General features: G+C 43.5%; 1 protein-coding gene across 1 annotated transcript; it reads right to left on the bottom strand.

Moving 5' to 3' along the window:
* Positions 1 to 13,759: 13,759 nt before the first annotated feature.
* LOC109878027 (neurogenin-1-like) lies at positions 13,760 to 15,548 on the bottom strand. Its single transcript, XM_020470259.2, has 2 exons — positions 15,310 to 15,548; positions 13,760 to 15,186 (listed from the first exon to the last, which is right to left on the bottom strand). Exon 2 carries the CDS (start codon positions 15,174 to 15,176, stop codon positions 14,508 to 14,510), a length of 669 nt encoding a protein of 222 aa, XP_020325848.1. The 5' UTR covers positions 15,177 to 15,186; positions 15,310 to 15,548; the 3' UTR covers positions 13,760 to 14,507.
* Between the last annotated feature and the right edge of the window lie 6,684 nt (positions 15,549 to 22,232).

Raw genomic sequence — 22,232 nt, 5'->3', positions numbered from 1 at the left:
ACTGGAGTCTTTGAAAATTCTTTGGGCCTTCCTCTGACACCGCCTGGAATATACACTACCATTCAAACGTTTGGGGTCACTTAGAAATTACCATGTTTTTGAAAGAAAAGCACATTACTTGTCCATTAAAATAACATCAAATTGATCAGAAATACAGTGTAGACATTGTTAATGTTGTAAATGACTATTGTAGCTGGAAACAGAAGATTTTTTTAATGGAATATCTACATTTAAAGGCCCATTATCAGCAACCATCACTCCTGTGTTCCAATGGCTCGTTGTGTTAGCTAATCCAAGTTTATCATTTTAAAAGGCTAATTGAACATTAGAAAATCATTTTGCAATTATGTTAGCACAGCTGAAAACTAGGTGAGTATCCGGAGCATCAGCATTTGCAGGTTGATTACAGGCTCAAAATGGACAGAAACAAGTAACTTTCTTCTGAAACTCGGCAGTCTATTCTTGTTCTGAGAAATAAAGGCTATTCCATGCGAGAAATTGTCAAGAAATTGAAGATCTCTTACAACGCTGTGTACTACTCCGTTCACAGAACAGAGCAAACTGGCCCTAACCAGAATAGGAAGAGGAGTGGGAGGCCCCGGGGGGCACAACTGAGCAAGAGGACAAGTACATTTTTTTATTTTATTTATTTATTTGACCTTTATTTAACCAGGTAGGCAAGTTGAGAACACCTTTATTTAACCAGGTAGGCAAGTTGAGAACACCTTTATTTAACCAGGTAGGCAAGTTGAGAACACCTTTATTTAACCAGGTAGGCAAGTTGAGAACACCTTTATTTAACCAGGTAGGCTAGTTGAGAACACCTTTATTTAACCAGGTAGGCAAGTTGAGAACACCTTTATTTAACCAGGTAGGCAAGTTGAGAACACCTTTATTTAACCAGGTAGGCCAGTTGAGAACACCTTTATTTAACCAGGTAGGCAAGTTGAGAACACCTTTATTTAACCAGGTAGGCTAGTTGAGAACACCTTTATTTAACCAGGTAGGCAAGTTGAGAACACCTTTATTTAACCAGGTAGGCTAGTTGAGAACACCTTTATTTAACCAGGTAGGCAAGTTGAGAACAAGTTCTCATTTACAATTGCGACCTGGCCAAGATAAAGCAAAGCAGTTCGACAGATAAAACGACACAGAGTTACACATGGAGTAAAAACAAACATACAGTCAATAATGCAGTATAAACAAGTCTATATACAATGTGAGCAAATGAGGTGAGAAGGGAGGTAAAGGCAAAAAAGGCCACGATGGCAAAGTAAATACAATATAGCAAGTAAAATACTGGAATGGTAGTTTTGCAATGGAAGAATGTGCAAAGTAGAAATAAAAAATAATGGGGTGCAAAGGAGCAAAATAAATAAATAAATTAAAATTAAATACAGTTGGGAAAGAGGTAGTTGTTTGGGCTAAATTATAGGTGGGCTATGTACAGGTGCAGTAATCTGTGAGCTGCTCTGACAGTTGGTGCTTAAAGCTAGTGAGGGAGATAAGTGTTTCCAGTTTCAGAGATTTTTGTAGTTCGTTCCAGTCATTGGCAGCAGAGAACTGGAAGGAGAGGCGGCCAAAGAAAGAATTGGTTTTGGGGGTGACTAGAGAGATATACCTGCTGGAGCGTGTGCTACAGGTGGGAGATGCTATGGTGACCAGCGAGCTGAGATAAGGGGGGACTTTACCTAGCAGGGTCTTGTAGATGACATGGAGCCAGTGGGTTTGGCGACGAGTATGAAGCGAGGGCCAGCCAACGAGAGCGTACAGGTCGCAATGGTGGGTAGTATATGGGGCTTTGGTGATAAAACGGATTGCACTGTGATAGACTGCATCCAATTTGTTGAGTAGGGTATTGGAGGCTATTTTGTAAATGACATCGCCAAAGTCGAGGATTGGTAGGATGGTCAGTTTTACAAGGGTATGTTTGGCAGCATGAGTGAAGGATGCTTTGTTGCGAAATAGGAAGCCAATTCTAGATTTAACTTTGGATTGGAGATGTTTGATATGGGTCTGGAAGGAGAGTTTACAGTCTAACCAGACACCTAAGTATTTGTAGTTGTCCACGTATTCTAAGTCAGAGCCGTCCAGAGTAGTGATGTTGGACAGGCGGGTAGGTGCAGGTAGCGATCGGTTGAAGAGCATGCATTTAGTTTTACTTGTATTTAAGAGCAATTGGAGGCCACGGAAGGAGAGTTGTATGGCATTGAAGCTTGCCTGGAGGGTTGTTAACACAGTGTCCAAAGAAGGGCCGGAAGTATACAGAATGGTGTCGTCTGCGTAGAGGTGGATCAGGGACTCACCAGCAGCAAGAGCGACCTCATTGATGTATACAGAGAAGAGAGTCGGTCCAAGAATTGAACCCTGTGGCACCCCCATAGAGACTGCCAGAGGTCCGGACAGCAGACCCTCCGATTTGACACACTGAACTCTAACAGAGAAGTAGTTGGTGAACCAGGCGAGGCAATCATTTGAGAAACCAAGGCTGTCGAGTCTGCCGATGAGGATATGGTGATTGACAGAGTCGAAAGCCTTGGCCAGATCAATGAATACGGCTGCACAGTAATGTTTCTTATCGATGGCGGTTAAGATATCGTTTAGGACCTTGAGCGTGGCTGAGGTGCACCCATGACCAGCTCTGAAACCGGATTGCATAGCAGAGAAGGTATGGTGAGATTCGAAATGGTCGGTAATCTGTTTGTTGACTTGGCTTTCGAAGACCTTAGAAAGGCACGGTAGGATAGATATAGGTCTGTAGCAGTTTGGGTCAAGAGTGTCCCCCCCTTTGAAGAGGGGGATGACCGCAGCTGCTTTCCAATCTTTGGGAATCTCAGACGACACGAAAGAGAGGTTGAACAGGCTAGTAATAGGGGTGGCAACAATTTCGGCAGATAATTTTAGAAAGAAAGGGTCCAGATTGTCTAGCCCGGCTGATTTGTAGGGGTCCAGATTTTGCAGCTCTTTCAGAACATCAGCTGAATGGATTTGGGAGAAGGAGAAATGGGGAAGGCTTGGGCGAGTTGCTGTTGGGGGTGCAGTGCTGTTGTCCGGGGTAGGAGTAGCCAGGTGGAAAGCATGGCCAGCCGTAGAAAAATGCTTATTGAAATTCTCAATTATGGTGGATTTATCAGTGGTGACAGTGTTTCCTATCTTCAGTGCAGTGGGCAGCTGGGAGGAGGTGTTCTTATTCTCCATGGACTTTACAGTGTCCCAGAACTTTTTTGAGTTAGTGTTGCAGGAAGCAAATTTCTGCTTGAAAAAGCTAGCCTTGGCTTTTCTAACTGCCTGTGTATAATGATTTCTAGCTTCCCTGAACAGCTGCATATCACGGGGGCTGTTCGATGCTAATGCAGAACGCCATAGGATGTTTTTGTGTTGGTTAAGGGCAGTCAGGTCTGGGGAGAACCAAGGGCTATATCTGTTCCTGGTTCTAAATTTCTTAAATGGGGCATGTTTATTTAAGATGGTTAGGAAGGCATTTTTTTAAATATCCAGGCATCCTCTACTGACGGGATGAGATCAATATCCTTCCAGGATACCCCGGCCAGGTCGATTAGAAAGGCCTGCTCGCAGAAGTGTTTCAGGGAGCATTTTACAGTGATGAGTGGAGGTCGTTTGACCGCTGACCCATTACGGATGCAGGCAATGAGGCAGTGATCGCTGAGATCTTGGTTGAAGACAGCAGAGGTGTATTTAGAGGGGAAGTTGGTTAGGATGATATCTATGAGGGTGCCCGTGTTTAAGGTTTTGGGGAGGTACCTGGTAGGTTCATTGATTATTTGTGTGAGATTGAGGGCATCAAGTTTAGATTGTAGGATGGCTGGGGTGTTAAGCATGTTCCAGTTTAGGTCGCCTAGCAGCACGAACTCTGAAGATAGATGGGGGGCAATCAGTTCACATATGGTGTCCAGAGCACAGCTGGGGGCAGAGGGTGGTCTATAGCAGGCGGGCAACGGTGAGAGACTTGTTTTTAGAGAGGTGGATTTTTAAAAGTAGAAGTTCAAATTGTTTGGGTACAGACCTGGATAGTAGGACAGAACTCTGCAGGCTATCTTTGCAGTAGATTGCAACACCGCCCCCTTTGGCAGTTCTATCTTGTCTGAAAATGTTGTAGTTTGGAATTAAAATGTCTGAGTTTTTGGTGGTCTTCCTAAGCCAGGATTCAGACACAGCTAGAACATCCGGGTTGGCAGAGTGTGCTAAAGCAGTGAATAGAACAAACTTAGGGAGGAGGCTTCTAATGTTAACATGCATGAAACCAAGGCTATTACGGTTACAGAAGTCGTCAAAAGAGAGCGCCTGGGGAATAGGAGTGGAGCTAGGCACTGCAGGGCCTGGATTCACCTCTACATCGCCAGAGGAACATAGGAGGAGTAGAATAAGGGTACGGCTAAAAGCTATGAGAATTGGTCGTCTAGAACGTCTGGAACATAGAGTAAAAGGAGGTTTCTGGGGGCGATAAAATAGCATCAAGGTATAATGTACAGACAAATGTATGGTAGGATGTGAATACAGTGGAGGTAAACCTAGGTATTGAGTGATGAAGAGAGAGATATTGTCTCTAGAAACATCGTTGAAACCAGGAGATGTCATTGCATGTGTGGGTGGTGGAACTAATAGGTTGGATAAGGTATAGTGAGCAGGACTAGAGGCTCTACAGTGAAATAAGCCAATAAACACTAACCAGAACAGAAATGGACAAGACATATTGACATTAAGGAGAGGCATGCTTAGTCGAGTGATCAAAAGGGTCCGGTGAGTGGAGAGGTTGGTTGGTGATTTAGACAGCTAGCCAGGGCATCGGTAGCAAGCTAGCATAGGATGGAGGTCTGTTGTTAGCCACCTCCTGCGCTCCGTCAGTAGATTAGTGGGGTTCCGTGTGGTAGAGGGGATCAATCCAAATCACACAACAACAAAAATAAAAACAATAGATATAGTTATAGAGGCCCAAGAAGAAAACATAATAATAATAATTAAAAAAATTAAAAAATTAAAAAAATGTCCGATTTTCTATTCAGATAGCAGCCGGTAAGACAGCTAACGGTTAGCAGGCCGCAGATGGGCGTTCAGGTAACGTCGCGACGGAGGAGCCAGCCGAATAACTCCTTCGGGTAGATAACGTCGGCAGTCCAGTTGTGAAGGCCCGGTGGGGCTCCGCGAAGGCAGCAAACCGGGTCCGGATAGGCGACTGCAGCCCAGGTGCGATTGATGGAACTCAGGAGTGATTGACGGAGCTTGCTAGCTCCGGAACAATTGATGTTTGCTCCGGAATCGACGAAGGCCGATAGTCACACGGATAGCAGCTAGCTAGCTGTGAGATCCGGGCATGAATGTCCAGAGAGCAGTCGAAATCCAGGGACATGGAGAGAAAAATTGGTCCGGTATGCTCCGCTCCGAGCCGCGCTGCGCCGTACAGAACTGGCGATAGACTTTCGAGCCAAAGGATAGCCGATGACCACAAACCGTGGTTAGCTGAACACCAACGACTTGCCAGTAAAGGAGCCAACTAGCTTCTGAACTAGCTTCTGGATTAGCTTCTGGCTAGTTTCAGGCAAGCCTCCTGGAGTTTCTGGCTAGCTTCTTGGAGGATTACAGATCTGAGGTAAATAATACTTTTTTATAAATATACATTGGTGAGGCGGGTTGCAGGAGAGTGTTTTGAAGATGAGTTGATGGAAAATAAAAATAAAATGTATGTGAAAAAGTTGTAAATATATATATATACAGGACACGACAAGACGAGGACAAAAGACGTCTGAACTGCTATGCCACCTTGGAACCTCTTGTTAGTATGTTAGGCCAGGAAAGGTATAGGCCTATAGGCATCTTTAGAAAGCGACTGCGTGCTCATATAGTGGCAGCTCGTCGCTTTGCCCTCACATTAGAGTGTCTAGTTTGAGAAACAGATGCCTCACAAGTCCTAAACTGGCAGCTTCATTAAATAGTACCCGCAAAATACCAGTCTCAATGTCAACAGTGAAGAGGCGACTCAGGGATGCTGGCCTTCTAGGGCGGCCTGGGATGATGGTGTTGATGTGAGCCATGACCCGCCTTTCAAAGCTCATCATGGCTATCGACGTGAGTGCTATGGGGCGGTAGTCAGGTTACCTTGCGTGCTTCAGTGTTGCTTGTCTCGAAGCGAGCATAAAAGGCATTTAGCTCGTCTAGTAGGCTCGCGTCACCGGGTCACGGCTGAGTTTCCCTTTGTAGTCCGTAATAGTTTGCAAGCCCTGCCACATCCAAAGAATGTCTGAGCTGGTGTAGTAGGATTCATCCTTAGTCCTGTATTGACTGTCACACCCTGATCTGTTTCACCTGTCTTGTGATTGTCTCCACTCCCCTCCAGGTGTTGCCCATCTTCCCCATTATCCCCAGTGTATTTATACCTGTGTTCTTTGTTTGTCTGTTGCCAGTTCATTTCGTTTCGTGAAACCTACCAGCGTTTTTCCCCTTGCTCCTGTCTGTTCTAGTTCCTGTTTTCTTGTTTTTTTGCAGTTTTGACCATTCTGCCTGCCCTGACCATGAGCCTGCCGTTCTGGACCTTTTGAACCCTATCTGGACCTCTGCCTGCCCTGAGCCTGCCGTTCTCTACCTTGCCACACCACACTGGATTATTGACCCCCGCCTGCTCTGACCCCGAGACTTCCTGCCGTTCTGGACCTTTTGCACCCTATCTGGATTACTGACCTCTGCCTGCTCTGACCCCGAGACTTCCTGCCGTTCTGGACCTTTTGCACCCTATCTGGATTACTGACCTCTGCCTGCTCTGACCCCGAGACTTCCTGCCGTTCTGGACCTTTTGCACCCTATCTGGATTACTGACCTCTGCCTGCTCTGACCCCGAAGACTTCCTGCCGTTCTGGACCTTTTGCACCCTATCTGGATTACTGACCTCTGCCTGCTCTGACCCCGAGACTTCCTGCCGTTCTGGACCTTTTGCACCCTATCTGGATTACTGACCTCTGCCTGCTCTGACCCTGAGACTTCCTGCCATTCTGGACCTTTTGCACCCTATCTGGATTACTGACCTCTGCCTGCTCTGACCCCGAGACTTCCTGCCGTTCTGGACCTTTTGCACTCTATCTGGATTACTGACCTCTGCCTGCTCTGACCCCGAGACTTCCTGCCGTTCTGGACCTTTTGCACCCTATCTGGATTACTGACCTCTGCCTGCTCTGACCCCGAGACTTCCTGCCGTTCTGGACCTTTTGCACCCTATCTGGATTACTGACCTCTGCCTGCCCCTTGACCTGTCGTTTTGCCTGCCCCTGTAGTAGTAATGAACTTGAGTTACTTTGACACTGTCTGCATCTGGGTCTTACCTGAAATGTGATGTTGACGCGTTGCCTGTTTGATGGTTCGTCTGAGGGCATTGCAGGATTTCTTATAAGCTTTCCGGATTAGTGTCCGGCTCCTTGAAAGCGGCAGCTCTAGCCTTTAGCTTGGTGCGGATGTTGCCTGCAATCCATGGCTTCTGGTTGGGGTATGTACGTATGGTCACTGTGGGGATGACGTCCTCAATGCACTTATTAATGAAGCCGGTGACTGAGGTGGTGTACTCTTCAATGCCATTAGATGAATCACGGAACATATTCCAGTCTGTGCTAGCAACACAATCCGTTAGCGTAGCATCCGCGTCAACGGACCAGTATGCTCAGTGATACTGTGTGCTCATTTGAGAAAACATCCTTATGAAGAATTCATGTTATAACCTATGTTCTGACATTATAACCTTCTTATGAAGAGTTCATGTTATAACCTATGTTATGACATTATAACCTTCTTATGAAGAGTTCATGTTATAACCTATGTTCTGACATTATAACTCGGTATAACAGTGCCCTCCATCGCTTGACTCACTGCTTGTCTTTATATTAATCTCAACTTGTATAAAACCATCATTGACCCATATCCCCTGCCGTAAACAGTGAGAGGTCTGTCTGAGAACAGCTAGTCAGAGTGCTTGGAGGAACACAGTCAGTATAGTAGCTCAGAGCAGAGCCTGTTACATAATGCTTCTGTGATAGAAGGGAAGTCAGCATACTTTCTTTCCCCAGGGGCCAAAAGGAAATAGCTTTGGGCTTCTGTTGACAAATTCCTCTCTCTCCCTCACACTGTGGGGTTGATAAACTGAAACAGAGGGAATCCAAAAAGATGTCACCTCTATGTAAAACTGGCAGTAAAAGAGAGTTGCACTGTAGTGCCTTTGGTTTCATCAGACAAAGAACATAAAAGTGGGTTTTAAATTGAGAACAATGTTCAGGAATTGACAATGAGATCGATACTATTCTGTTGAAGCACAGCACTTCTTACTCAGACCGATGTCTTGATAGGAGCAGCTCTTCTGACTGTAGTCTTTATTAGAGTACTTCTTAACTCCATAATAAATCTGGAATAGTTTAATGTGCGAGTAGTACTATTGTTATGTTTCATTAACGACACCAGAATTATTTATTTATACTGTCAACCTGTTGGCTAAGTATCGCTTGCTGTCAAGACAACTAGGTGCTAAGAAGCAGTTTGTGATACTTAGACCTGGTGACAGCACCAATTAGACAGAAAATAAGCCTCTATTTAACCAACAAGTCATTAACCCTCCTAATCATCCAGCCAAGCTGCCAGCTAACCTCAGGTCTTCAGGAACCATCAAGGTGATGACAGACTGACAAGGTGTGAGGGCTTAGAGTCTGTCTGATAGGTCCTGATGGGTCCTTAAGGGAAGGCTTGCAACCTGGGGATCATTCCCCTCCGTGACCTTGAGGTGGTGTAGGTTGAGACAGACAGGGGTATCTGCAGGAGTAGTGGGGGCAGGTGGAGGGAGTTGTTGTTAGCTAGCTTTAGCTAATCCCTGTGTTTGGGATGAGACGACTGATAGACTTAACCTCACATGATCTTCAAAGAGAGATAACAACCCAAAACAATCAACCAATCAGAGGAGGAGGGTTGGACATATTATCAATCAGAGGAGGAGGGTTGGACATATTATCAGTCAGAGAAGGAGGGTTGGACATATTATCAGTCAGAGAAGGAGGGTTGGACATATTATCAATCAGAGGAGGAGGGTTGGACATATTATCAGTCAGAGAAGGAGGGTTGGACATATTATCAATCAGAGAAGGAGGGTTGGACATATTATCAGTCAGAGGAGGAGGGTTGGACATATTATCAATCAGAGAAGGAGGGTTGGACATATTATCAGTCAGAGGAGGAGGGTTGGACATATTATCAGTCAGAGAAGGAGGGTTGGACATATTATCAGTCAGAGAAGGAGGGTTGGACATATTATCAATCAGAGGAGGAGGGTTGGACATATTATCAATCAGAGAAGGAGGGTTGGACATATTATCAATCAGAGGAGGAGGGTTGGACATATTATCAGTCAGAGAAGGAGGGTTGGACATATTATCAGTCAGAGGAGGAGGGTTGGACATATTATCAATCAGAGAAGGAGGGTTGGACATATTATCAATCAGAGGAGGAGGGTTGGACATATTATCAGTCAGAGAAGGAGGGTTGGACATATTATCAGTCAGAGAAGGAGGGTTGGACATATTATCAGTCAGAGGAGGAGGGTTGGACATATTATCAGTCAGAGAAGGAGGGTTGGACATATTATCAGTCAGAGGAGGAGGGTTGGACATATTATCAATCAGAGAAGGAGGGTTGGACAAATTATCAGTCAGAGGAGGAGGGTTGGACATATTATCAGTCAGAGAAGGAGGGTTGGACATATTATCAATCAGAGGAGGAGGGTTGGACATATTATCAATCAGAGGAGGAGGGTTGGACATATTATCAGTCAGAGAAGGAGGGTTGGACATATTATCAGTCAGAGAAGGAGGGTTGGACATATTATCAGTCAGAGGAGGAGGGTTGGACATATTATCAGTCAGAGAAGGAGGGTTGGACATATTATCAGTCAGAGGAGGAGGGTTGGACATATTATCAATCAGAGAAGGAGGGTTGGACAAATTATCAGTCAGAGGAGGAGGGTTGGACATATTATCAGTCAGAGAAGGAGGGTTGGACATATTATCAATCAGAGGAGGAGGGTTGGACATATTATCAATCAGAGGAGGAGGGTTGGACATATTATCAATCAGAGAAGGAGGGTTGGACATATTATCAGTCAGAGGAGGAGGGTTGGACATATTATCAATCAGAGAAGGAGGGTTGGACATATTATCAATCAGAGAAGGAGGGTTGGACATATTATCAATCAGAGAAGGAGGGTTGGACAAATGAGGTGTATCTGGAGCTCAATTCAACCTTATTAGTGTGGATTTATGTATTATTATGTATGTATTTAATCATGTATTTTCCACTGTTTCTGTGCTCCCTGAATACATACCAAAAATATTTGCTGCACTGAATTGGAGTCCACAAGAATCACTTTTTGATTCCTCATAAATTGTATTTAACATATCTTCAATTTTGCATAATTGTGAATGTAAACGTCATGCTATCCCCCCCCACCCCCCCCCCCCCCACACACACACCTGGATGTTATTGTTTATTCAGTGTACACAGCAACATTATGACTCACTAGGTGTCCAGTTGCCGTTCATTCATCTCTTCCTGTCTGCCCCACGTGAGCCCAATTCTCCACTCCTCCCTGGGGTGACAGTCCTTAATGCCCTGAGCCAGAGGCCCTTTCCTGGGCGAACATGAGCCTTGAGGGTTGGCAACCTGCTGCTACTACCATCTTGACACAATCAATGTTTAATGGCCGCTGTTAAATTATGTACAGAATGGAGGTACCTCTAAGAAGACCTAAAGCCATCCAGAAATGTCTGTCCCACTGTTGTCTCCAAACATGAATAAAGAGATGGAGGGAGGGAGGGAGGGAGGGAGGGAGGGAGGGAGGGAGGGAGGGAGGGAGGGAGGGAGGGAGGGAGGGAGGGAGGGAGGGAGGGAGGGAGGGAGGGAGGGAGGGAGGGAGGGAGGGAGGGAGAAGAGGGAGAAGAGGGTGGAGGAAGGAAGGTAGGTGTGGGGGGTGAAGGGAGGGAGGGAGGGAATAAGAAGAAGAATGTTCGAAGGTGGAGGTTTTCAACTCAATCTGTCTGGGATGAGCTGAAAACTAGAGAGGAAATGATTCAGACAAATGCCTGTCTCTTCTTCTTCTTCTACCACCTTATGGAACAATATATTCAGATGCCCTTCTCTTCTTCTTCTACCACATTATGGAACAACATATTCAGATGCCCTTCTCTTCTTCTTCTACCACATTACGGAACAACATATTCAGATGCCCTTCTCTTCTTCTACCACATTATGGAACAATATGTTCAGATGCCCTTCTCTTCTTCTTCTACCACCTTACGGAACAATATATTCAGATGCCCTTCTCTTCTTCTTCTACCACCTTATGGAACAATATATTCAGATGCCCTTCTCTTATTCTTCTACCACCTTACGGAATAATATATTCAGATGCCCTTCTCTTCTTCTTCTACCACCTTATGGAACAATATATTCAGATGCCCTTCTCTTCTTCTTCTACCACATTATGGAACAATATGTTCAGATGCCCTTCTCTTCTTCTTCTACCACCTTACGGAACAATATATTCAGATGCCCTTCTCTCTTTCTTCTACCACCTTATGGAACAATATATTCAGATGCCCTTCTCTTCTTCTTCTACCACCTTACGGAATAATATATTCAGATGCCCCTCTCTTCTTCTTCTACCACCTTACGGAACAATATATTCAGATGCCCTTCTCTTCTTCTACCACATTATGGAACAACATATTCAGATGCCCTTCTCTTCTTCTTCTACCACATTATGGAACAACATATTCAGATGTCCTTCTCTTATTCTACCACATTATGGAACAACATATTCAGATGCCCTTCTCTTCTTCTACCACCTTATGGAACAACATATTCAGATTCCCTTCTCTTCTTCTTCTACCACATTATGGAACAACATATTCAGATGCCCTTCTCTTCTTCTTCTACCACATTATGGAACAATATATTCAGATGCCCTTCTCTTCTTCTTCTACCACATTACGGAACAACATATTCAGATGCCCTTCTCTTCTTCTTCTACCACATTATGGAACAACATATTCAGATGCCCTTCTCTTCTTCTTCTACCACATTATGGAACAACATATTCAGATGCCCTTCTCTTCTTCTTCTACCACATTATGGAACAACATATTCAGATGCCCTTCTCTTCTTCTACCACATTATGGAACAACATATTCAGATGCCCTTCTCTTCTTCTTCTACCACATTACGGAACAACATATTCAGATGCCCTTCTCTTCTTCTTCTACCACATTATGGAACAACATATTCAGATGTCCTTCTCTTCTTCTTCTACCACATTATGGAACAACATATTCAGATGCCCTTCTCTTCTTCTTCTACCACATTATGGAACAACATTTTCAGTTAAAAACTAATCTTGTGTAAGGGGTATTAGTAACACAGATGCTGGTTTTTGGTATGATAATGATAATTTCAATAATCCAATTAAACCAGTATTTTGGACTGCGTAGGGCTGACTGGTGATAATTAGCTTGCAGGTGCAGGAGCTCTGCGTCGGTTAATCCTGGTGGTCCTATTGCTTATGGCCTCCTGCATATGAACAAAGACTTATATTCACATAGCGTGTACACAATAACGTGCCACCACTGACGCGACCCATGAACCCGTTACTTTAATATACAACCCAGAAACAGATGGCATTGCATTACAGTATCCGACTAACTACACACGAATCCACAGAAAATAACTTAGCCACTTGATGTTTATTTAAACTTGTATAAAACGTCTGTTGAATTAAATTCAAGTTAGTGGGGAGAATGTGACGCCTAATAGTGTCTTGGTGAAAGACGTACATCCGACAACAACTCCACCAGGAGAGCTGACTAGTCAGATGATTTTATTTGGTCCTTGGCAGGCTGACATCCTCTCGATTTTTTTATTTTATTTTTTCTTCATGTAAATTGTCAGGTGCTTGTCCCCGTAGGGCTGGCAGCATTCCTATGATGCTCGTCTATCCCGTCTATCCCCGACACGTGCAGGACCTCCAACTGGAGAACTTCACCTGAATCCCTTCAGAAATAACAATTATCCCGGGCGGGATGGATGATTACAACAACAACAACAACACCTCTAAGGAAAACCTCTTTAAATGCATATCTGGTTTGGGAGAAGGACATTCTATAGAAGCTTTCCAATGAAAATGTAATAAACTGGTACTACACATGCAAAGACATCAATACATTTTCCAAACGGGATGCGATGCAATTTATCAGTGTAAAGTGTAACAATTTGAATATTTATTTTTAATCTGCCTTCAACAGTTTATATATATATATATATATATATATATATATATATATATATATATATATATATATATATATATATATATATATATATATATATATATATATATATATATATATGATTTTATTTGGCCACATTAACAATCTTAGAATTTGCTATTTTGCCTGTTGAAGTCCCAGAAGATGATACATTCAACAGTGCTGATGGTGGTCATGGGTAATGAGCTGCTCTCTCTAAAACCGTTATCTTATTAATCACACCTCTTTGTTTCATGAACAGGCCGCGCGTGGAATCTAACTGCTCTTGTAATGCATTTCATAATTATGACAATGATTGTTGCGCTATTGGGGTTTGCGATGCGCTTTATCAGTGCGATAATCAGCACGCATTGAGTGTTCGACTCTAAGCAACTAAGAAACATTTGAAGAGTCCAAACAATGAGAAATATGTTTTTTAAAGTTATATTTTTATTTGTAGAAAAATGGTTCACACACTTTTCATGTAAATAGAATAGAAATCTATTTATATACAAAATACATTATGACAGGCGAAACTTGAATAAATACAAATTTTAAAACGTAGCCCCTTCGTGGGATTGAGGCTTTCTATTGAACAGGATTGCAGTTTTCAGGGGGTCAATCTCCATAATGTATGAAGCCAGGTCCTTGTCTTCTGACGGCCTTTCACTCTATTGTCAGAGCGGTGAAACTGAATTTCCACGCTCGTTTTTCTGCATTATCGCTCTACTAATTGTAAAATTGACTTTTCACCTCAGTTTACAAAAGCAAATCTGTCTTCTTCTTTTTAGTGATAATACTCGTATAATAGAGGTTGAGGTTAAGATCTGTGAAGTGGGCTTCTAGTAGGAATCGTATGCGCTGGAAAAAAAAAAGTGCAAATGTTTTTGAGGAATATTAAACGTCTAACAAATCAATCATACTCATCTTAGAAAAGTCGACTAAATTAAATTAATGTTCAACCCGAATGTAAATTAGAGCATGTAAAAATAGGAAAACAAAACAAACGGTATAAAACACACCCACAGAGACATGGGTTAAGGCAAACAGTGATATCATTCAGTTTTTTTCCCTTTCAACAGACTAACTGAAGTAGGCACTCAGTTATTACTCTGCTATCACTCTATTGTAACAATCTCGCAGTCTACAAAAGTTTGTGGTAAGGCTTTAGTTCAGTTAGTAGGACATGCCTGGTACAAAGTTGTGGTAGCTGTACTGTCGAACATCAGTCTGGAAACACCCATAGTCATTCTGTGCAGCTGGGCTGCTGGAGCTTGAAGTGCAATAAGACGGAGAGGAGGAAGAGGAGGACGCGCTGGAGCTCCAGGAGCATGCATCGCTGCCCGGACTCGGGGCGTCCATCACGCGCAAATTGGGAAGCAAGAGAGGCGCATCAGCCCGTGACTTGTTCTGGCGCTGTTCAATATCCGCGATGCGTATGGTCTCGGAGAGTGCCCAGATGTAATTGTGAGCGAAGCGCAGAGTTTCGATCTTGGTGAGTTTGCTGTCATCGGGGAACGCCGGTAGAACGGTCCGGAGGGTCTCCAAAGCGTCATTCAGGCTGTGCATTCTGTTCCTCTCGCGGTCATTTGCCTTTACGCGCCGGTTCTTCTTTACCACGTGAACGGTGGCTTCGTTCCTCGCTCTGCCTCTGCGTCTCTTCTTCTGTGCCAGATCCGTAGAGCACGAGCCCTGGCTGTCGCTGGCCGGGGAGGCGGGCTTGCCGATGGAGGATGAAGGGGAGGAAGCGTGCATGCTGCTGCACGAATCTTCGTCATCTTGCATAAAGTAGTCGCAGCTCGAACTGTCCATGTCAGAGTAAACGGTCTCCATTGCGGTGCACATGATGTTTTTCCTGCAGAAATAAGAGGAGAGGGAATGGGTTAAACACTGTAAATGCAAGAGCGCATGGTCAAGTTTGGAAAGCAGGCCTAGTCAAGGAAACGGCGAAGGACTCTGGGAGCAGAAAGAAACACACCTTAGTAATCTGGTTGGAGAAGGTACAGTATCAGTTGTCTTTCAAGGAGCCAAAGTCCGAAAAGTAGTTTGTATGATGAGCACAAGGCACGCGTCTTGCTCTTGCGCTTGAATCAGCTCGTGTGAGCGAATGAGCCTGGCACACGACTGGCCTCAGATACCTTATATACCCTGGTCAGACAATGGTCGTACACCTCTCGCACTGGCATTTGTGTGAAGGATGGATGAATGGGGTGCATCAGGTCTGCCCCGTGCCGCACTGCCATCTCATTAGCATAATGTATGCCTGTTATTTGTTCGCGCTTCGAAGCGTGCCTGTAATCACGACCGTCCAATGAGAGCAGTGGACCGCTGCCCAGCCACGCGAGCACCACTGTTGCTATCCATCCCTGGACCAAACACCAAGCCCACTTTAAGTTAAACCTTTAAAGTTAAATGAAAGAAGAAGATGAGCAAATCACGGAGCGCTTAGCCCCCCGAAGCACAAGGGCACGCTCCAAAAAATAAATGAGTTTATCTTCTGTCCAAGACTCGGTCTATAAACCTATAGAATCGAATATGTAAAAGCAAAAGACATTTCTTATATATCGAAATGAAATAAACATTTGATTTTGAAAATGTTGGAAAATGAGACTGTTTTCCAAGTTTTCGAACAAAACACAACATTTGCAGTAGAAAAATGAGATAGATTACGCACAGTGTTGCATGCATGCTTAAACATTCGCATTTGAGGGCTATAGCCTATCTAGCATCTAAAACAGAACAGGTTACTTTATCTTCACAATTTTACATCTACAGTCAACTCTGGATAATTAACATTCAAAACATGAAGTGCACAGCAGTAAAAACGTCTAGCGCATGGATTGGGCACATTTTTTAATTAAAGGGTTTTTAAAGACATCTTTATGAGACAGGCATACCAATATCCATTAATTATTCTATTTATTCCATTTCCAGGATCTCGCCTCTCCTTTGAAAAAGTGGATGGGGGCACTATTTAGAAATAGTTTGGCCAGGGACCTGCAGTGCCTTTCTCCTGACGGTATAATGAGGGTAGAGGGACAGTCATTTATAAATAATTACACAATGTTTAGAGTCTTCGGCCATGTATAATATATCAAAGCGATTATAAGGTGAATTGTTCCAATTGTAGGCGTTACGCGTCGCCCCTCACTTCTTTTCACTCCTTATACGCGTTGTCCCTCGTCCAAATTCGGGCTCCTCTGGGCTTTTGTCACCCATTTTTTCAGCCTGAGCCACTCTATTGGCGTTATTCTTATTCAAATAGTCTTAGCAGGAGCAAAACACCCCGGCTCCAAGGCATGCTCCTAGATTCTATATCTAAAATTATTTGAGCGTATTGGTTGGTCTAAATTCGGGCATGAATTCGGGCATGATAATTATTTCTATTTGTAAAAGGCCGAAGTTGTGACACAGACTATTGATGATGTTGCCACACGCCGGAGGTTGGTTTATGAGGAAAATAACATGTTAAACTCTTACAGACAAATCCCGTGCTCGGAAGTGCCAACCTACTGGAATTGGGATCGATTTTATTGTTACAATACCAAACAGTCAGTAATAACATCAAAGACGAGGAGCAGCTTGAAGGTGTATTTTTGTTTTAGGACATTAGTAGGTAGTCATACTTTATTGCTCTTATAAAGTGATAAAAGTTAACATTTTTACAATATGACTTAGTTGCTTTGCCCTAGAGGTGTGAGCCTGCATGGAGACCAGGCTGGTTTTGCGGATAGGACAAGTCGTCTGGGTGGTAGAGAAAGCAGAGTTTTCTGCCCACACTTGAGAGAGGTTGCCTGGGTGATGCTGTGACAGGATTAGGCACAAGAGCACGAGATGTGATTACATTTCAATAGCAGAAACACGTGAGAAAGTGAAACAACCGAATTACCCAAAGTAGGGTCTCAAACTCAAGAAAAAAATAGAAACAAATAAGAACGAAAAAGTTATTCCATTCAGAAAATAAAATCTATTCAATTGTATTATTAGACCACCCCTGTGATCAATTTGTTGAATTATTCGTTTTGATTTGAAATATTATAGCATTAATTATGTTGAATCAATGCTGATTTATTAAAGGAGTAGGTTGTAATATCACATTTGCACGGCAGGTGCTAAACTCGAGGTTAGGAATAAATCAATTCCTTTTGCAAGGTGTTATACTGGTGAGGTCATAATACCTCTATTGACACTAGAGCAAAGGAAGTGTGGGGGGATAGACTCTCTCTATTCTCTAGCGGCATATTCCTCCATTTATTTTTATATCTATTTATACAACCTGAATTAAAATTCAATTTTGTATTTTTGCAAAAGCATTAATCCCCGGGTATTAACGCGATTACTGTCTGCTAAAAGATCTTTGAGTCAGAAAGTCTGAACGGAGTTTTCAGATGTTAATCCGTTGTTTAATCCCTTCCCTTGGCGTTCAGGCAGGAGCCCAGGCGAGCAGAGTTTTTTTCCCCTTCTTGTTAAAAACTCAAGCAGGGCAGAATAGGGCCATTACTTTTCAATGGTAATTCATTCCTTAGTCCAGTGCTTCAATTGTACCCAGATACTACTCTCCACATCTCAAAGCTCCCCTTTCATCTTTGTAAAGGCATTAGCCAGAAATAGAGAACAAGAAAACAAGTCCCCTGCTTACAACCGTGATAGAAACAAACTTATTTGTAGCAAACTGTGATATCTTTCTATGGATTCACGGTTTCTTGGACGGTTCAGTTCCATTTTACACCCACTGTGTTCATTTCTAAATAAACAAATAAATACGTGTAATATTCTCCTGGGAAAAACCACAGCATTCCTACCCTTCCAAAGATCAGGCTGAATAATGCCCCAATGATATATTCCATGTAACATGCCTGGAGAACAGAGGAATGTTATAGAATAAACTCTAAATAATGTTTATTTTAGATTTTTTTTTCAGGTCCAATGTTAATTGGTGCACATCACAAATTAACACATAATTAGATGTAGGAGCGGCAGGTGGTTAGAGTGTTGGGCCAGTAACCGAAAGGTTGCTAGATCGAATCCCCGAGCTGACAAGGTACAAATCTGTCGTTCTGTCCCTGAACAAGGCAGTTCCCCGGTAGGCCGTCATTCTAAATGAGAATTTGTTCTTAATTAACTGACTTCCCTAGTTAAATAAAGGTAAAATAAAATGTGTCAGATTGAATTATTTTGTTATAAGTAAGTGTATTATTCTGTTGTAGAGGGATGCTACTTTACCCACACAATCATTCAAACGTTACGTTTAATATGACTTTTTTTGTGTGCACATTTTCCAAATTAGAGTGAAAAACATTTTATTCAAATTGATGGTCTTTCAATAAATGTTGATTGGTATTAGCATATATGAAAGCACATATAGCTCCCGACCAAAGCAAGACGCTCGACACTGTTCTGCAGAGGCAAAACCTTGAAATGGGCATATGCTGTCTGTGGGTGAATGTTGTTGTTTGCCTATGGGTAGCCTATGCATATGCAGCCACCTTACTCTATTTTACATGTTTTTATTTATTTAATCTTTATTTAACAAGGCAAGTCAGTTAAGAACACATTTTTATTTTCAATGACGGCCAAACCCGAACGACGCTGGGCCAATTGTCCTCCGCCCTATGGGACTCCCAATCAGACCGCCGCTCCACCCGGGAGCCATCTTTAACAATACACCTGCTTGTTTGTGTTTTGGGAGAGAGTTAGCCAATCATGCTTCTATCTGTGATACCTGTCTTTTTGATTTGGGAATATTTTAGCTCAATTATATTTTCAAACAGGTGCTATTATTATAATGTAATGGAATCTCATTTAGGGCAATCTGAATGCTAATGGGGTGGCCTCATTGTGAAGCGGTTTCTAGACTGCAGCAGTTCGTGAACCTGCTGCTATCAATCACATGTTCTGGTCTAAATACAAGTCCTATTGCAGCCCTATTCACTTGTCTTCATTTATTTACACAAGTGCATAATTTACCTCTAGTTTACCCTGAATTAGGGTCCACAATGAGCATGGCGTCTCTAAACGCGTTCTAATTCTAAAGATCCATGGCAACGATTGAGCAGATTGAGGAAACGGGTTGCTACAGGTTTAAACAGTGTTAAAAGAAGAACAAATATACAGCAATACTTTACTGTGATGTAGAACCTGACCTCATCAGCAGAGTAAACACCACCGTATGGCCATAGGCCCCTGGAAGGGATGTGGGTCCCTAGAGCTGTTGGCAACACCACGTCTATGTGCTGTACACCCAGGAGACGGCTTTCTATTATATAACAGCAGTTTATTATGCTCTGATTCTGAGTTGAATGGTGTGTTATCACCTTTTATATATGATTCATATGATTCTTCATATGATTCATCTGAATAATAATGGTGATCGTGGTTATAATATAGTAATAACAGTATACTAATACATTTTTGGAGTTTCAACCCGTATTTTGCATTCAACCATTCCATGTATGTTGACTGTTGACTATATCACAATAAAAGTTTCAATATCACAACTCTTGGGGCTAGCCTTTCTGGTACCCTGAACTGGACTTCTCTGGTAAGGTTCTGTTGCAGAGATGGCATCACTTGTGGCGCCTCGACTGAGCCATATGGTTTGGAGTGCAATAACTTGAAGCCGGTGCCAACAATGGAGTAATTGAGAAGGGGAAAGGGTCTGAGCTTGACTCGACAAAGCTGCAAAAACTCCCTCTTTCACTCTAATGAAGCTGTTGTCTGCTGAGTCTGTGTGGGGCTGGGGGGGGGGTTGGGGGGCAGGGGGACGTGATTTGTCATACAATCTGAAACTTTAGGAGGGCCGGAGAAAGCCCTCCTCTCCATATGTCTGCTTATTTTGCATCTGAAAGCTACTGGTTAAGAGAGAAGGGGAGAGAAGAGGAGAGGAGGGGAGGGGAGAGAAGGGCAGTGGTGCAACCTGCCATTACAGCCAGAAGAGTCAACTGCCTCAGGCCCCACATCAAGCGGCCTCGTCAACTGGGCATAAAAATAATAAATAATAATAATACTAGTAGTCATTTATTTTATTTATCTGCTTGAGGCCCCCCCCATGCTCCACTCGAGGCCCCCCCATGCTCCACTCGAGGCCCCCCCATGCTCCACTCGAGGTCCCCCCATGCTCCACTCGAGGCCCCCCCATGCTCCACTCGAGGCCCCCCCATGCTCCACTCGAGGCCCCCCCATGCTCCACTCGAGGTCCCCCCATGCCCCACTCGAGGTCCTCCATGCTCCACTCGAGGTCCCCCCATGCTCCACTCGAGGTCCCCCCATGCTCCACTCGAGTCCCCCCCATGCTCCAATCGAGGCCCCCCCATGCTCCACTCGAGGTCCCCCCATGCTCCACTCGAGTTCCCCCCCATGCTCCACTCGAGTCCCCCCCCATGCTCCACTCGAGGCCCCCCCATGCTCCACTCGAGGTCCCCCCATGCTCCACTCGAGCCCCCCCCCATGCTCCACTCGAGGCCCCCCATGCTCCACTCGAGGCCCCCCATGCTCCACTCGAGGTCCCCCCCCCCCCCCCCCATGCTCCATTCGAAGCAGCAATGAGGTGATTTAGAGTGGGCAGAGAAAATGTTAAAAAATAAGGACGATTTAATTTGAACTAAAAAATGATTAGTCAAAAAGACAGGTGCTGCTGATAATACTGCCATCGTCGTGGAAACAGAACACATGTATGTGCTGCTGCTGTCTGGCTAAAAAGAGTGATGTCATCAGATAGGTAGGCTACAAATAATAAAACCGATTCGCTCGGTTTTGCTCTCTGACGCTTTTTCTGGTGACAAATTCAAGTGGCTGAAACCAAGGAAAGTTGGTTTGGATTATGGAATTACTTCTGATGAAGGTGTAAAAGTAACCTGCTTAAAAAATATATGTATATAAAAAAGGTTTTGTTTGACAATCAGATGGAAAACATCATGATTGGTTGTGTTCATGAAACATTAAAAAAAAGACATTTTTACAGTTCAATTTACTATAAACCCCAATAAAACAAATTGTTCACGCACATAGGAGGGGTTTTAAACTGGCCTCTGCTAGGGGCGTCCAAATCATTAAGTCCGCCCTTGGAAATGTGGAGCGAGGGGAGGGGGGGGGGGAGTGGTAGAAGTGTCGGCATCAGGGAGGGATACACTTAAAAAAAAAATGTGTATCCATTCGAGTTTGAACAAATCTAAACCGGATCACATAATAGAGTACTAGACTGTAGGTATCAAGGATGGAAAGTTGGAAATAAAGATTTTAAAAGGTAAATTACCTTTGGCAACAAGTAATAAATTGTAGCATTCATTATTTATACCCGTCTTTGACCATGAGGAAGATAACTGATAAGGAAAGCCTTCTACACATCCTGGTTTAGTTATTTGTTGAACCTTTTTCTAAATATAGATCTGTCTCAGGTTTGAAAAGGCTTCTCATTTCAGTGGTCGGCAGAAACAAACGGACGATGTACAGATGACAAAAAGGCACTTGTTAACTAAATCTCCTCTTCTACCGACCTGGAAACCTCCTCAATAATTTATCATAACTTGTTTCTCTTTCATCTTAAACCCCATGCTAGATTAAAACAATCCACTAACAACAAGGCTGACTTTAAAAAGGAATGTGATTGGACAAAGAAGATATACAGAGAATGGTAATTCTTTAGTATGAGGTGTCACCATCAAGACAGTAAGAAGACCGAAGACCACAAGGTAATGAAAGAACCATTACTCTGCGTTTAAACATCACTTACTCAGACACTAGTGCTGTGCTGCTTCATACTCTACTCTGTGCTGCTTCATACTCTACTCTGTGCTGCTTCATACTCTACTCTGTGCTGCTTCATACTCTACTCTGTGCTGCTTCATACTCTACTCTGTGCTGCTTCATACTCTACTCTGTGCTGCTTCATACTCTACTCTGTGC

This window comes from Oncorhynchus kisutch, linkage group LG15 (assembly GCF_002021735.2).
Source record: "Oncorhynchus kisutch isolate 150728-3 linkage group LG15, Okis_V2, whole genome shotgun sequence".
In the NCBI taxonomy this organism is placed as follows: Eukaryota; Metazoa; Chordata; class Actinopteri; order Salmoniformes; family Salmonidae; genus Oncorhynchus; species Oncorhynchus kisutch.
This window is presented reverse-complemented; position numbering and strand designations above follow the sequence as displayed.

Excerpts from the sequence above, each read along its gene's own strand:
- LOC109878027 (XM_020470259.2), bottom strand. The coding sequence starts at position 15,176 with ATGTGCACCGCAATGGAGACCGTTTACTCTGACATGGACAGTTCGAGC.